The sequence below is a fragment of the Paramacrobiotus metropolitanus genome, unplaced genomic scaffold (genome assembly GCF_019649055.1).
Source record: "Paramacrobiotus metropolitanus isolate TYO unplaced genomic scaffold, Prichtersi_v1.0 Parri_scaffold0000005, whole genome shotgun sequence".
In the NCBI taxonomy this organism is placed as follows: Eukaryota; Metazoa; Tardigrada; class Eutardigrada; order Parachela; family Macrobiotidae; genus Paramacrobiotus; species Paramacrobiotus metropolitanus.
Window position 1 is genome coordinate 485,668 of NW_026570225.1, and position 16,776 is coordinate 502,443.

A 16,776-nucleotide genomic window follows, 5' to 3' on the forward strand; every position below is an offset into this window, starting at 1 on the left:
CTACCGAATGGAAACTTAAATGAAATCAGAAGTTTTCCGGTAAGACTTGGAAGCCAGGAAGCTCAATTTTTATTTCTAATCTTCTGCAATTTTTAAGCTTTCCAAGCTTTTGATTTGAGATTTTAGATTGGTTATTAATTCTTGTCCTTCTGGAGAATAGTTAGTCCGCTCCGTTCAATTCTGCAGCAACTTTATAGCCAGACAGCCACTGCTGGTCTGCACACATCGGGTTTTCTAGTTTTCCAGAATTACACACTTAATTAGCGCTTTCAATATTATCCGTTGTTTTCCTCCTTGGGATATTGTGAGACGTTAGTCTGCCCTTGTGTTTAAGTATTGTTGCGACTTGCGAGATACACACGGTGCAACAAATTCTTGGATCTATATCGAATCACAGGATGTGGTTGTTCAGGCGAGTACGAATAGTACTGTATTTACTGTATAGTACAAATTACAAGTTACTTACTTTTTCTTTGAACTTTCATGGCGAAGATTTCGTTTCTGTTTGAGAACTTGCCTGAAAATAATAGAATAATGACTGAATGGAGTATGTTAAAACACGATATTGCCATTGGAAAGAACAGGATGACAGCATTCTTGTTTAACGAATAGAAGGTTGCTGATGGCTGTGCCGACGTCAGTGCGACAGGAAGTGAGCGCGACGCAAGTGCAGAAGGATTTCATGAAGAAGGCCGAAAACTGGAACCGCGAACGGGTTCTGGCACGCAAGCAGCTGCTGCGAGCGAATATCCTGGTCGGAGGGGCGATAGCCTGCACTGTCCTGGCCATCTACGGCTACTCCATGTGGGCCGTCAGTCAGGAAACCTTTCTGGATGATCTGAACGAACCGGAAAGGGAAGAAGTGGCTTAGTGCATTATTCTTGTTTTTATCAGTAGTTCGTTCTGCATTTGTGATAGGAATGTTTGCAGTGTTGATCGCTTTGCTCTTGTACCACAATATCCTACTGTCAGCAGTTTACCTTGGATTATAACTTTGGATTCTTCTACTTGTAATACTATGCGTAGCAAGTCTAGCTTCTGGAAATCATTGTTTCCTACAGTTTTAATCGAAAGCAGTTAACAGTGAGCAAATGCTGTCGTTGCCGTTTTCAAGTTTCAGTACTTAATTCAAAACAGCCTATACATAGTCAAAATCACACGAGAAAGAAAAAATACTTGAAAAAAGGATAGAAACGCGAAAAGTCTCGCTTCCGATTACACGGATATATGCACAATAAATCAGTAATATGTTCTCAATGTTTTACACAAAGCGAAAAAAATTTAAACTTCAAAAATTTCAGAATTCAAATGTCCTTGAAACGCTGGCCCAGATTCAGTTTAGTAAATTCATTTCTTAAGAAAAACGTATCAAATCTGACTTCTGCATAAGCACTCCGATCCATATACATCTTGATGACGCCGGCAAGATCATCGTATATCTTTGCTAACTGCCCCGCGTTGAATTTCAGTAAATCGTTCTTCAACTTATCTGCAATTTCGAAAAAAAGCGAACATTATACAAAAGCGATTCCTTACCACAACAGTGACTATGAAACAGTAAACAAAGCGAGACCTTTTCAGAGAGAATTGTGGTACTGGTATATCATTACGGTCGTTGTAGAAATGCCCCTTATTAACGATTAAGAAAGGGGCATTTGTTGTAGTTGATTATCCACAAACAGAAAGGCCAAAAAACAAACTGCTACCTTTTACCATACCTTTTACGGCCTGATTTTTTATCTTTTCGATTGTCCGAGACGGATCAAAAGCATTTCTCCAATAACCCAGTTGTAAATACAAATCCCTCTCGGTGAAGTCGGCTTTCATTCCGGACTTATTGCATACTGGACATATTGGCCGACTACGATGGAACTTTGGCGGCATGAAATTACACATAAAGTGACAATCGGCATCTTCGCAAACAAAGTTAACCTAAAACAAATCCTTTGTAACTGCATCTGCAATAACCGGTAAATGTTCTCTGTACTTAGGAATTCCGAAAGGATGTGGTGCATTCATGACCGTCTTTAGTTTTTTGAAGGGGGTACGCAATGACTTCGCGCCAGTTGGAAAATGGCCGAAAATTCGAGAAAAACCGTAGAAAAGTGGCTTTTTTGAGCCACTTTTCTACGATTTCCTTCAAAAATTTCGGTGCGCCCCCTGCGCCAATCCCATTTGCTCGCGTCTGCGCCAGCTCCGGACGCAAAAAAATACTTTTTCAAAAATTTTCGCTCCCGAAGGCCCCCCCCTCCCTTAAAGACGGGCCTGGGGTGCAATCGACCCGGACAAGCCACCAATATACTGGTAACTTTGACAGGCGAATGTCACCCGAATAACAAAAAAGAGTAGCTTACATATCGCTAATATAAATTTTAAATTTAAATGTATAAAATTTTTAAAGAAACAGTTTATTGAATTTACTATGCGCTGGTGTGGCCTCACCTCATAATACCGCTGGATATTCCGGTTAATCTCCAGCGTAAGTAGGTTTCGAATACGCAAAATATAGTTCATGGGAACAACGTCACAGGCTGAACATTTTGCCAGGCTGAGAAAAAACTGACCGTCCTATAAGCACAAAGACAAGTCCAATCTGAAATTCTTTACCGCAGCAATTTTGCGACAGGCGCAATACGCCTCGCGGATAATACAGTATCCATTTTGCTTACAGTTACCACAGTGTATTGTGGAAAAGAAGCGTAAGGAATTTTTATGCACACGTATTGGGTAAGATCAGAATTCATGTTACTAATTAATATATATCGGAAAAACGACTAACCTTTTCATAAACAGGTTCGGCCATTTCCCATCGTTCGCTACACTTCGGACACAGAATCTGCAACGGCTGGCAGTTCCGGTACAGTTCACTATCCGGTACAGCGCCAGCTGCATCATCCTCGTCGACGCGTACGACAAAGAACTGCGGGAACTGACTCCTATCTACACCCAACAATTGCGCGATAGTCGCGGAATCCAGGCCTTCCACGAACTCACACAAGCGGTTGACCACCTTGTGCACCTGCTCAGCCAAATAATATTGCTTGTCGATAGTCAGCGCACCATTGCTGGCCAAAAGCTCTTCCACATGATAGGCGCGCTGTGTGTGCGGGATCTTCTGACCCGAAGCGACCGCCGCCACTTTGGGTGGTGGCTCGTTGCAGATGACAAAGGGCACCACGTCACCGGCGCCCAGCTTCTTTGCATTGCGCCCGGATTCGTTCCAGCGAACGGCTACTTGCACGTGGGGCTGACCTTTCGAATCGGCATATTTCAACGGATCCTTCGTTAGTTGCTGTAAATAAACCATTAATCACATCACTTTCGTCAGTTTTCCATGAATTAACCTTTCGATTTCTTGTAATTTTACATTTGGACGTAGCGTCTGAGTGCTGAGGAATGGTGCGCTTAAGAAAATTTTGCGTTGAAATGCTGCATCTGAAGGAATGATAACCCTTAGTTGATGCGATCTACAGGACTCACCTTTGTAATAACATATAACTCCACATCAGTCATTTGAAAATTGGTGACTCTGGTGTTGTATTTTTGCAGGATGGCCTGAATCTCTCCCAACATCGTTGGCATATCTTGGATAGCAAGGATCTGCTCCACAACCTCACTGTAAAAACGAAGGTTTCAATCAACCAGACTTCAACTTAATTTAATTTTTAAAAATTTAGCTCCGATGTAGTGCGCGAAAGACGCCGTCACAACTCGTCAGTGATTTACTTACCTGCCAGCCTTGCGGGCCAATTCACTCCAGTCACGTCTTACAATATCGAGACCTTTCAGTTCGCGATCATATTTCAGCGTATTTTTCTCCCTCTTGACCACCAGAGCAGCATACTTCTTTTTTTGCAGCAGAAGCAGCTTGCGAAAGATCCCGTCGATTCCCAGTTCCAGGCATTTATACTGCCGGCCAACCTTATGCTTAACCTGTGGCATGGCACATCATTCACCACACTACAGTAATTATTTCAGTTGTAGCAAGAGTAATTAACATCGGCTTCGCCTCAGATGCTCTATGATCAATTTCCCGGACAATCAATCCTGGTGTGCCAAAATTTAAGCATGGGTGAAAAATATCGTTTAATGTATTATTTTTCGGATAAAATATAATAATATATATTTATCTATCAAAAATAAATAGGAGATTTTTCACAAGATTCTGTAACGCTGAATTTCAAAAAGCATTCTGAAAAAGTATGTTGGGCCCGCCGGATACAGTAGTGAGAAATTGATAAGCCGTAACACTTTATAATACACGGTCCGATATACATTTCTTCAGTCGCACTAATCAAAGAAACATGCTACTCGTATGTAGTTGATAGGTTGGTTTATGAGCTACTTGATTTATGCTTTCCTTTAACAGGACAGCAGAAACACACTGTTTACATTTTTCGCCAACCTCATTGCCTTTTTCCAGAACCTTATCGTATTCGTCCAAATGGGTATTAATCATAATGGAATCCGTATCACCATAGATGACCTCCAACCCTTGTTTCTCCACTAGTTCTTTGGTATTTTTCAAGATCTATCAATTATTAAATGCTAACTTATTATTTCAAAGCATCATATGGTTTTAATATCCAGCTGTAAGTCATTATTACTTCGCGGCCTTGGGAGGTAATGAGTGCAGCTAGTGGGCGTGCAAAGAATCGCGAACTGGCGAATCCGAGGCAACCGTACATGCTGTTCGCGGTTAGTTTCAGCGCTTTCTGACGAATCTCCAACTGCAAAAAACAACGTTTTACCCCCTAATTTTACAGCTCCCTTCACATCGAGGTAAACTAACTTGTTTCAAACGATCGGACTGCGGATTCTTTTCGGTCTCCGATTTGATTTGGCTTTTAACAGCTTTCCGGTCTTCCACTAAACGGTAGATTTCGGCTGGCAGAACTCCCCGGTTACTGTTCTCTTCTTTGCCGGGCTTATCAGGTAATTCTGGAATAACATCCGCATTCTCCTCGGACAAAATAGCACGGTCCACGGTTGTGAAACAGATGTTATACTCTTGAATGATCGACGGATACAGACTGTTGAAATCCATCAACAAGATGAAATGATCGTGTAAGCCTGAAAATATTAATGCAAGGTCTTTAAACACTATCATTAGCGTAATAAGGATTAGAAAAATCTAAAGACAATCGTTTTTTTTAGTAGCAAAATCGAATTGAACGCTATATATTTATCTATCAAAATAAAGTCGTACAAATATTGTTAACTAGATGTCTATATGGCGCTAACCTTTCTTTGGTTCCAGTACCAAACCTCCTGCGTACGCCGGTTTCCGTTTTCCACCCGTCGTTGGTGCATCGGCATGAACAGTCTCTGGTTCTTCTACCTCGTCTTCGCGGTGGGGTTCTTCTTTCACTTCCTTTTCCTCTGTCGACTGACTCTGCTGCTCTTTTCCTTTCTTTGACTGTTTCTTCGGCGGCGCTTTCCACTCTTTGTCCGGACATATGAAATTTTTCTCCGTAAACGCATGGAGCAATAAAAATTCGTTGCGCTCCGACCGACCACCAAGAAACGTCCGCGACTACAAATTCGGAATATATCAACGGATAGGTGCGGAATCATGAGAACAGACATAATAGAACTGCTTTACAAGAATATTTCCGGCAATTTTGGTTATCTGCAATGCCAGCGGTATGGCGTCCAGTTTGCACATGATGCGCAGGATGTAAAGGACATCGGTAAGGGTCAAATCCACTAACAGTTTCAAGTTATCAAGGGATCTGCAATCATAAAATTCTCAACTCTGCGATTAACAATTGTAACAAGATTTAAAAGAGTCCAAATAGGCAGAACGAAGACAAGTGCTTTATCGGCGGTGTCCCGTAAATCAACCACCATACCTGTACATTTCCTTTATTAAATCACTGTCCAGATCGTTCCGGGTTTCCTTCAGTTCTTCCCACACCAGTTCATTCAAGTCATAACTTTTGCAGTGGATCAGCTCTTCTGCAGAACGTCGAATGTCGACTATCAACCGGCCAGCTGTTACGGCTTGCACGGCATGACGGCCCTATTGAAAGTGTTTATGTAGTTGGTAATCGTATAACTAATACCCACCTTTACTCATGTAACGAACAAATTCGCAAAGCTAAACTAAACTGAAAGTTTGAACCGGCTTCACACGAAACTTCCACCTATACTATATTGCATGTGTTTTTACGCATTGTAAATCAGGTTTTACACTTCCTATATAACACTGCAATAAAGATGTCCACTTACTTGAGGCATGACTTTACGCTGGAGTCTGCCTAATCGAGACCAGTTGGGAACGCCCAGTCGAGTCGCACGATGTAGCAGAACGTCCAGTTGGTATCCCAAAGCATCGTGGAATATTAAAAAATCTGGATCAATTTGTTGCATGCGCGTAAACACCGAACTGAGCAACTGGCGCTCATTCCGGCAAACTTCAACTTTCAAGGCCTAATCAGAAATACAGCACAATGCTTACCGCAAGTATGCCAGAAATACGCAAATATCTATTGGCAGCAGTTGCGCATGGAACCTACATTTCTTTGTTTCCAGATGTCCGCAACGCTTTCCATTTCGTTAAAACTACAAGGAAATGGAGTGTCCACAGTCGGAGCCAGCAGCATCAAATGGTCAGAATACAGCTCGCCTTTCACTGTATTATCCAAGGGGAAATCTTTCCGCCACAATAACGCGGCGGCCACAATCTGTAATTTTCGATTTTTAAACGGCAGAGGAAGGACATTTATACTCACTACGTATTTTCGATCGGTTTCTATGTATTTACCTCGTTTTGCTTGGTCCTCGAATCGACAACCACGCGCAGCTGCAGAGCCATTATGGTAACGAGAGGTGCCGGGACTTTAGCTTTATCCTTAGTATCGGGTATAATGGAAACCAGCGAAGGTTTCTCCACAATAAACTCATGTTTGCACAAGCTGATCTTATGCTGCTGTGGCTTTAAAGCATTCACATTCAGCCAGCAAGGCCCACGCAATTTGCGATCCAATAAAAAGATTTCAAGAGCGGAAGTGTTGCGCCCGAACACATGGCTGATGTTTTCGGTAGCAATGTTTTCCGGAAGTATCGGATCTTTAAACTGACAAAAGGCGCTTTCCAGGGTGTTCACTATTATACCTATTGAAAAACATTTACTTACCGAGTAGCGAACCTCCAGACATCGAACATTACTAGGAATTTCGACTTTGTCAAAGGCATAACTTTTATCCACTTCCTTCTCTCGGTAGTTATCAGTTTTGCCTTTGGAGCGCATAATTTCGGCAACTTCAGCTTTCAAATCAGCGATCTCCGCCTAAACCCGTCGGAACTTTTGCAAATTTCGTTGACAGAAAACGAAATCTTACTTACCCCTTCGCGTAAGCAAAAGTAAAGCCGACGCTGAATTCCTTCGATTTTTACACAACTCCGATGGGTGCCGTCACTGGAGTTAATTTTGTCCATAAAAACACCGAACAAGAAAACGCAGCCTAGAAACGAGGACATGACAAAAAAGACCAAAAAGCCGAGATGTGGATGTATTCAAGCATTTCAAACCTTCATGATGGACATCTTCAAAAGCATCCAGCCAGTAGAATTTTCGTGCTCCATCTGATGAATTTTCGTCGTGTAAATATTCGTCAAAATCCACAACCATTTGTGGTGCGCTATTAATATCCCTTGACGCTTCAAACTGTTTCGTCAAAACCGGCATTCTACGAAACACAACAAATTCCATCAACCTAAGTTTCTGAAATCAAACTGATCTGTCATGTTAAATAAATGCAATAAATAATACAAGATCTAACAAACGAATTCTGTTTCAATTTTACACACCGATTTAATTTTTCTGACTGATGACTATCAGTGTGTCCACTTGCCGCCCCAACGTTTTCAGCCAGATTCAGACTGATCTCCAAATCCTCCGTAAAATCCAGATCCCCACTCCAGTCGGATTCAAAAGACTGTTTCTTCACCGGTGTATTCGGTTTGGTTTTCTTTGCTGATCCATTGTTGCTGCTGTTCTTCAACGGCCGATCCATTGCAAATGCCGTGATCTTCGGTTTGAGCGCCACCACTTCCGTTTCTTCCGGTTTTTTTGGACTCTCCGACACAGGGCGCTTTGTTCTTTCGGTAGGATGCTCTTGGGAAGTTGGGAATAATACCGGGCTTTGCGGTTCAAGTCCCATATCAGGCGGCAAAACACTGGCATCACTCTGGTCTTTCTGAACGGAATCAGGTTGGTTAAACTGAAAGGGCGATTTGTTGGTATCCGTACTGGGCTTCTGCTGATTTTTCTGCAGTCTTGCCAATGCAAAAGAAGGCGCCTTATCGCCATAGAACAACTGCAAACGGTTGGGCTGCTTAGGCTCCGGGACGCAGCCTTGCAGCTCATCCAACAAATCGTCAAGGAGAATTTCCTTTCCTTTGGTCAACGGAGCCAACTACGGATTATAACATCTATAACGACTAACACACTAAGGCATTCAGGTTAACGATTAATAATACATAACGAAATTAAACCCATTATTAGCGAATAAAAATGACTGCCAAAGCTGGCACTTAAAAATTTATGTTATAAGCTCTAAGATGTAACAGAAATTAAACTGTCGCATCCCTGTTCCTGACGACGCTGCAATTGCATTACTCCAGAATTAATTCCTGACAATAAGTGAATTCACTTACGCCTTTGCTTTTGGGCTTTCCCGACGGTCCAGCGATCATGAAATTTCTGATATCCGGTGAACAAATATCTGGTCGCTCTTCTTCGCCGCGGGCCTCTTTTGCTCCATTCTTCGTTTTCCGATCGTTTTTATTTTTCTTATCTGGGAAAATCAGAGAAGGCTTCGATTAAGTCGATAACAAACAAAAGCACCAACACACCATAGATGATACAGTATAAATGACAAAAGAAGAGAATTTTGATTTGTATTTTACAATCACATCAATTAATCTGGCAAATGAAGATCCCCAAAATATTTATGCAAATCATGTGGCTACTTACCACGTTTACGATCTTCCTCTTCGTCGTCGAATATTTCTCGACCATCGTCGTAGTAATCCGCATCGTCAGTGGCGCTCAGCTCGATCCAGTTCTCCTCTTGGCGTTTCTGAACGATCTTCTCGTACTCCTCCTCGGTAACGTAGTCGTAAACCGGCTTAGCTTCTTCCACCTGCCATATTTATTTTCAAAAGCATCTCTTCAGTTCACCATCATCAAATTATGGAAGTACTGTAACTCAGTAACTGTAAGCAATGATTCAAATCTGGAGGATCAAACCTCGTGCTTCTTTTTCTTGCCCTCTTCGCGCAAACGACGCAGTTCATCCAAACGAGATTCCTTAACAGCAGCTTTTGGATTTCGGGATTTTCGTAGGTTTCGTCCTGGGAACCGTAAGAATGTTAACAAATATATGCTGAGTTCTTGCAGCACTTTAACAGCCAACCTGCATCATGTCCCTGCTCGTTCACATGGCTCGCGCCATCGTCTGTTTCGGAATGCACGGCTGACGGCATTGTGACCAACCAAAGATCAACAAGCAAAGCAAAGACCAGCAACTAAATTAATAAAGGTAACAAGCTGTCAATATAAATTCACCATTCTGATTTCCAAGAGGTGTTTCACTCAGGTTTCAAATTCATTTTAAACTGCAAACACAATATTTTGTAAAATTCAGAAGGCGAGCTAGAGCGCTACATATGTGACTATACTACAACTTTGCTTAGTGCGTGTTAAGCGGGAACCAATAAAATTGTGCCGAAAATCTCTCAAAAGCCTCAAAACCACCATCCTGAGAGCGGTAGCTGCTTTCACAGGGCCAGCGCCAAGTGCAATTTAAAGGAAGAAATTCACATTTTTTTACGATTAAATTTTAAAAATACTGTAAGTAAATCTTTACATTGTTTACAAATTCAATAATTATGTCATACTCAATATAGATATGTCATATTGAGTGTAGCTATTGGTAGAACACTACCCTAGATTGACTGTATAACTAGATTAATTATTTTTTAATACTTGCACTTTTATGAACTTTGTTTTGGCACAGTATGGACTTGGGTTCGGACTCAGCATTTAATATATTTCAATTCAGACGGCGCTCGTCGGATTGTGTAATTACAAACGAAAGTCTTTACGACTTTACAGTCTTTACTTTCGTGTTTTGCTTGGGTTCTTCAACTTCTTCAGTTTCATATCTATGGACTGCGTGCGTTGCTGTTGATTTCCTGATGTGGTGTTGAGCAGATCATACACGAATCACGAGGCTCTGATCATGTTAATACAAAGACTGTCAAGAGCAGTGCATACCAGCGCGCGAAACAATCCTCTGCTGGACCGCGTGCTGCGAGTGGATCATGCAGGAGAAGTGGGTGCTGATATGATTTACGCTGGCCAACTAGCAGTCCTCGGGCGAACTTCCGTTGGTCCCGTTATTCAAGAAATGCGCGAGCAAGAGGTCCACCACCGAGAGACGTTTGAACGATTGATCCGCGAACACCGTGCCAGGCCGACAGCTTTGCTTCCCTTTTGGAATGTTGCAGGTGCAGGAGATATGCTACATACGTTATGACACGTATAGTCCGTATCTCATAAAAACACTACTTATTGGCTATTGCCGAGTACGGTACTATGGTATTAGTACATATTACAGATTTTGAGTTGTTAAAATAATGTTAAACTAGCATTGACCACCTTTTGGGTTATTACTGCCGTGCTGATTTACTTGAAAATTCTTGGATAATAAATTTTGGAATTTAATTCTTTGAAATTTGATGCCATAAATAAATTGTACATCTGAGTATCTGACTGATGTCAGGTCTGACATTTTTGCCACTGCTTGCAAAATGCTAACCGTAAATAAAAGGCTTTGGAAAAATATCTTTAATCGGTTTATTAAGCAACCGGGAGCAACCGTTCACATATAAAACTCAGAAGTCACGCAAATCTTGTTAGCAAACCGTTTTTGGCAGGTTTTGTTTTGGGAGCTGGAACGGCTCTACTGGGCCCCGAAGCGGCCATGGCCTGTACGGTGGCCGTGGAGGAAACGATTGGTAATCATTATAATAACCAGATTCGCGACATCATGGAAAAATATCCTGGCCAATTTAAGGATCTCTTAATGACCTTGAAAAAGTTTCGTGATGAAGAACTGGAGCATTTGGACACGGGACTGAAACATGATGCTGAGTTAGCGCCTGCATATAAAACTTTGAAAAATTTTGTGCAAGTTGGTTGCAAAGCAGCAATATGGATCTCCGAAAGGGTTTGACCTAAGCGCAAATTTTGATTTGTTTGGAAGTGATTTTAACTAGTTTTGCACGACGGGTGTAAAATCGTTTTGTACATTTTACTTGGAGCACAACACAACTCACAAATTCGGAGCTCAGCCAACGGATTAAAAATCTTGTGCAGTTATACTTGATTAAGTACAGTATCACTCTGCAGAAAGGATTTAATGAAAATTTGGAACTCTGCTTGCTCTTTATGTTAAAAAAAGTAATGGGAGATGGAAAATAGTATACTGACCGAAATGAAAGGCATATTGCTGATGAAAGATTATTAATTTTGATTTATTTGTGCCGCTGGATATATGTCTGGACTAATGATCGCTACGCTCATCCGGCACATCTTCCTCGTCCTCCGTATCCTCCTCCTCATCATCCACCACAACAATACTTTCAATCCAAATGGACACCCCATCGTCGTCCGGTCGCGAAATCCACGCCTGCGCTACATCCAGGATTTCCAGGCCCTCCGTGACCTTCCCCACAACCATATTCCGTCCATCCTTTTCCGGCTCCGGTCCCTTACAGATCCACCAACGCGTGGGATCCACCTTCCCATCGCCCGTGGAACTGGTCGACTCCAGTGAAACGATGCCGGCATAGGCGTGCTTCAAGACGAAGTTCTCAATGGGAATGGCCGGATGCGGTCGCACACTCTCGTAGTTTCCGTCAAATTCCAGTTCGTTAACGGAGGGCGCCGGGCCCCAGTGCACGCGGATGGTATCGCGGCTCTTGGAACAGATGTCCTGGATGACGCGGCAGGCGTGCGGGGCAATGTCGGTGCGGAAGACGATGACAATGCGGCCCAGGGTGTCTTCATCGGTTTCGTTGGGTTTGTTGATGCCGCGCCAAAGGTTCAGTTTAACAGTGAGGAGATGGGGACGGGGAAGACGAGGGGCCATTGTGTAGGGCAATGGAGGCTTCTGGCTGGCCAGGAAATGCCGGTACAGGTTGTTTTCTTCGATTATCGTCAGGATACCGTCCTACATATAGAAACCGCATTCATTATGGCATTCAGTAATGATAGCAAATTAAGTGAATAACTGGAACGGTCTCCGAAAGTAAACGTGAATAGCAATTAATTTAAGGGCGCCATTAAACGGTCGATAACGTTCTCTGCGAGGCACTGCAATGACTGCATTATGTGATTTTAATGATTTCGGAACTCATGAAGATACAGCGGGAGGACTACTAGGTCAGGACCTGCTTGCCGGAAATCAAAGTTTGGCACTTAGCGTACTAGCAATGAATGATTTATTTTGTGGCAGCAACATAATGAAATTTAGTAAGAAATCTCGCCGTGGTTGTCATATTTGACCTGCGCAGGTCCATCAGCGATCTCGGTTGTCGTTAACAACGGAAAACGAACCAGACCGATGCCGCGACCCAGTACTTCGCGTTTCCGGTCAGCCGTCACTTCACCGTGCAGTTTGCACTCTTCCACAGCCCATCTGCAACAAATTCACGGAAAGGATTCCGTGCAAGTTTATTAACATTTTCGCGTATGAAACGAATCTGCAAATTGCAGTCAGGTGTACAATACTCGTACTGTAATTTTACCATTCAGCTTAACTGTTCCTGTCAGTTAAATCAGTTTTGACATACCGGTGAACAGCATGATAGAGATCCAGTTCGTTGATGGTCAGTGTATCCCTGGAAATAATCTCGCAAAGCAAATCATGATCAATGTCGGTAAAACTCTCTGCTGCAAAAACTTCTCGCGTTTGCCGATCAATTATCGCCAGCGCAATGACAATAAGGTCGTTTTCATCCAGACCTCGAGCCTATTCAAAGAAAACAGAATACCAAATTAGCCAAATCGTTCGTTCAGGTTTTATCCCATCGGAAGTACTGTACTTTCAGTTCATGTTTATACTCTAGAATACTTCATACTGTGTAGTATTCATATTTCCTATTTGCAATTGTAGATTATTCTGTAAGACATTCGTTTTCTATCTGCATTTTAGTATTAATTGCTAGTATTAATTGGCCGTTTAGTATTAATTGCTAGCGCTCATGCAGCTATTCGGTAGACCTAATAAAAAAGTAAAATTGTGGATGGTTTAATTGTTGGGACAGTTGCAACTGTCTTGGTGCACTGCACTGTGCCGCAGCAAAACTATATAGGGCAAAACTAATTATTATATGCGCACCTGGACCAGGAAATAACAGGCATTGTATGGAGAAATATTCTCTTGGGCGAAATAGCGGCAGGCGGTCATCAGTGCCGGCACGCCATACTTTTTTGCGCAGGCCAACGTTCCCATGACATTCTCCCACGTTACACGATCCGTGCACTCCGTATACAAAAAGCTACAACGACAATAATTATACAATTGTCCTCAGTTACAGTAATTGCTGTGAAAACGGCAGGCTGTGAACGTTAGACCATGGCTATTAATAACGGGCAGGCTGCAAGCATGTCATCAATCGCTAGTGTATATCTAACAAATAAATGATACCGGATAAGGTTGTTAAATGCCGCTGCGTCGAGATCGGGAATTCGAATGCAGTCTTCCGATTTATCGGCTGCTGGGCCGTAGAACATGGCGTAGAAGGGAGCCGAACCCATGGATATGATCGATCTGGAACAACACACAGCACATGTACGTGAATTATTGCAAGTACGGTTACAAATTACTCGTATTTTTAACCAGCGCAATTACCGTAACTTTCTCGCACCCAGTGTTTCGCTAAGCCATTTGTACAGATGTTTATTAATTTTACATCGATCATTGCTGTCGTATTTTTGCACTTTACAGACACCGATTTGCAGTTCATTTCTAGGTTTTGTTAATTTTGTGATTCAACCCAAATCAGTCCGAGCCACGCCGCTCAAAAACACTGGGTTTGCGCAGCGTGGCTCGGGTGGATTTTGTTGTATCGGGATAACGTCGTCATGAATCATGGACACTGCCATTTCGCTCGCAACAAATTGACAAACTAATTTCGCCCAGGCAATTCCTCGACGGTTGACGTAGTGCTTACTTATGTGCAGGAATGTCCTCTTCCTCGCCCGTCTTGCCCACGCGAAATATCACATCGCCCGGCACAGCCTGGTGTTCGATGACGTACTTGGTCTTGTCGGTCAGTTTGAAGGTTAAGCCTTTTCCCTGCCAGCCCCAGTCCAATGCCGCTATCGTTGTGCTGTCCATTGTGCGCGTATTTAATCCTCAGTTGATGTCTTCCACTCTCGCTTCCGGGTCCAGCTCGCATGCAACTCTGCTTTCGCTCTGTAGACTGCACTCTACAGTATTCCAGTCCAAACAACGCTCACAAAATTAATTATTGCCGAAGTTGCAACAAATAGCTAAGCAGGATGAAACCCGCACTTGATTTGTATGTACAGATCAATGGCATCCCCGATGCATGCTCCGCTCGAACTAGTTACAAATGCATTGGAAATGTTTGAAGAGTTGTATAACCTAAATAAAACTTATAAAAGTACGAGTAAAATGGGTTTGTCCATAAAATACGTGTTTGTTTGCACGGCCATCTACAAGTGCCGTACCTCACAAGCTGACAGGAAATTAATATACTCAGCAGCGGATATGGATTATGAATTTATGATATCAATGGATATATATTTACGAGAATAATGCGCAAACTGCAGTTATAATTAATTGCAGCCTTACGCAAAGTTGCAAACACAGTTAATATTAACAAAATACTGGAGTTTTTGCAAATTCTATCTCGAAACATTGGTATTCTATCTCGTATGTTCTAAACAAAAACAGCTACTGCATGCAGTACGCAATCGATAAACTGCACGGTGAGCGGCAGGCTTGTCAGCTACTTCCGGTCGATAAAAAGGAGACTGCCAGTTAAAGCCGGTCTGCGAATGTAGTGTACATACAATGTGCTGTAGCCGCTATACATCGATGTATATGAAATGGCACCACAGAGTCTGGTCACTCTGGTGCACGGAAAACACCGCACACGGTGGTGTAACGTGTGCGTTGTCCGGCAGGGGGCAGGCAGCGGCCAGATCTAAAAGTGGTGCCATTTCGTCTAGCGGCTACAGTACTTGTATAGTGCGTTTTCGAAATATTATTATTTTACCAGAATCCTATACACTGTAAAGTCACTAACGTGTAAATTGTAAACCATCGCATCAGTGGTGTCTCGCTTTTCCTTTTATTCGCGCCCGCAACATATTGGAAAGTGGTGCCGATACTGGAGTCGGACATCAGAAAGTGGTTCCGATGGTTCACGAAGTCATAGCCGAAGTTATTCGAAGGTGACAATCGCTGGAAGGGTGGATCTCGATTTGACTAGCCGCGCATCTTGAATTTTGCCGCGGGCGGCAGTTTGGTATGTGGCATCTCAACCTCTGCAGGCCCATCGGATCATATCATCATCCGTACTCGGTTAAACAGATGCCTGTTAAACGCAGTACGCTGTGGTGGCGTTACTGGCGTACCTGCGAACTGCGACTTGGCCCATAGGCTGTGAAATATTAGTCGCCATTGTTAAATTTTTAACCGTTTACTCAGCTTTACTGGTTCACAACTTATTTTCTTTATGTGTATAAATTAATAAGACTTAGTGCTATACCGGAAAAAATATTTTTTGATAATTTGGAAAGATCTACTGTCATTAAGTAGATTGAAAAACTGGTGTTTGCAGCAAAATGGACAACTTGTATGTGCGTTATTATGTGGGTCACAAAGGAAAATTTGGGCATGAGTTCCTAGAGTTCGAGTTTCGTCCTGATGGACGCTTACGGTATGCCAACAACTCCAACTACAAGAACGACACGATGATCCGCAAGGAAGTAGTGGTGCATCCCGCCGTGATGGACGAGGTGCGCCGCATCATCTCCGAGAGCGAAATCTTGCGGGAGAACGATCAGAAGTGGCCTGTTCCCGATCGTGTGGGTCGTCAGGAGCTGGAGATTCTCATGGGCTCGGAGCATATTTCCTTCACCACCAGTAAGATCGGGTCCCTGATGGACGTCAATAACAGCACCGATCCCGAAGGACTGCGCTGCTTCTATTATCTGGTGCAGGATCTCAAGTGCCTGGTCTTTTCCTTGATCGCCTTGCACTTCAAGATTAAACCCATCTAATTCTGTTTCATGTGCTGACGTCTCTCGATTTCGCTCGTATAAGATTAAGCTCGCTGATAGAATCAGACGTCCTGTTGGCTATAGGTGTCCGAATGATTATTAGCAAATCATTTTTGAACATATGGCGAAGTGTGTAACTTCAACTGCTATCGTTAGTAATCAGTTTTTCCACTTTTTACGGTTATGATCTCCACGCGTGGCTGAAACCTGGCTACAGGTTATCAATCGTAATAGCCATTTATGATCAGTTAATAAAAAACAACAAGTCAGACTCGAGCTACTCAAATGGAATTCTGTGAAGATTTGTTTGTCCTTTTTGAGGAGTATCTCTGCCATATTAGGTTATTGGTAAATGGCAAAATGCGATAAAAAACGCAAACTGTCGAACCTTTACGCACCTTTATGGCTTTATCTAACAGGGGAGTGCGCTAAGCACCGAA

General features: G+C 42.8%; 5 protein-coding genes across 6 annotated transcripts; 3 read left to right on the forward strand and 2 right to left on the reverse strand.

The window, feature by feature from the left end:
• The first annotated feature begins 7 nt into the window (after positions 1-7).
• Positions 8-1,096, forward strand: LOC129581463 (cytochrome c oxidase assembly factor 3, mitochondrial-like). Its single transcript, XM_055472561.1, has 2 exons — positions 8-412; positions 613-1,096. Exons 1-2 carry the CDS (start codon positions 399-401, stop codon positions 869-871), a joined length of 273 nt encoding a protein of 90 aa, XP_055328536.1. The 5' UTR covers positions 8-398; the 3' UTR covers positions 872-1,096.
• On the reverse strand, positions 1,046-9,654 carry LOC129581458 (DNA polymerase alpha catalytic subunit-like). The gene is made up of 23 exons (XM_055472555.1): positions 9,426-9,654; positions 9,260-9,363; positions 8,984-9,152; positions 8,665-8,804; positions 7,816-8,423; positions 7,537-7,694; positions 7,351-7,469; positions 7,142-7,294; positions 6,770-7,081; positions 6,522-6,689; positions 6,235-6,435; positions 5,856-6,025; positions 5,606-5,735; positions 5,245-5,536; positions 4,793-5,073; positions 4,608-4,730; positions 4,406-4,531; positions 3,731-3,933; positions 3,481-3,616; positions 2,780-3,292; positions 2,443-2,568; positions 1,719-1,932; positions 1,046-1,489 (listed from the first exon to the last, which is right to left on the reverse strand). The coding sequence occupies exons 1-23, from the start codon at positions 9,493-9,495 to the stop codon at positions 1,305-1,307; spliced, it is 4,701 nt and encodes a 1,566-aa protein (XP_055328530.1). The 5' UTR covers positions 9,496-9,654; the 3' UTR covers positions 1,046-1,304.
• A 216-nt stretch (positions 9,655-9,870) lies between these two features.
• LOC129580970 (5-demethoxyubiquinone hydroxylase, mitochondrial-like) lies at positions 9,871-12,868 on the forward strand. Its single transcript, XM_055471755.1, has 2 exons — positions 9,871-10,521; positions 10,951-12,868. The coding sequence occupies exons 1-2, from the start codon at positions 10,254-10,256 to the stop codon at positions 11,247-11,249; spliced, it is 567 nt and encodes a 188-aa protein (XP_055327730.1). The 5' UTR covers positions 9,871-10,253; the 3' UTR covers positions 11,250-12,868.
• LOC129580969 (BTB/POZ domain-containing protein 2-like) lies at positions 11,221-16,725 on the reverse strand. 2 transcript variants are annotated; one of them, XM_055471754.1, is made up of 7 exons: positions 15,358-16,725; positions 14,254-14,690; positions 13,728-13,850; positions 13,419-13,578; positions 12,871-13,049; positions 12,584-12,716; positions 11,221-12,248 (listed from the first exon to the last, which is right to left on the reverse strand). In XM_055471754.1, the coding sequence occupies exons 2-7, from the start codon at positions 14,418-14,420 to the stop codon at positions 11,580-11,582; spliced, it is 1,431 nt and encodes a 476-aa protein (XP_055327729.1). In that variant the 5' UTR covers positions 14,421-14,690; positions 15,358-16,725; the 3' UTR covers positions 11,221-11,579. The 2 variants fall into 2 exon arrangements, with proteins under 2 accessions (XP_055327729.1, XP_055327728.1); XM_055471753.1 differs by lacking the exon at positions 15,358-16,725 and adding an exon at positions 14,777-15,290.
• On the forward strand, positions 15,645-16,607 carry LOC129580971 (protein mago nashi-like). The gene has a single exon (XM_055471756.1). It carries the CDS (start codon positions 15,899-15,901, stop codon positions 16,334-16,336), a length of 438 nt encoding a protein of 145 aa, XP_055327731.1. The 5' UTR covers positions 15,645-15,898; the 3' UTR covers positions 16,337-16,607.
• Positions 16,726-16,776: the final 51 nt, after the last annotated feature.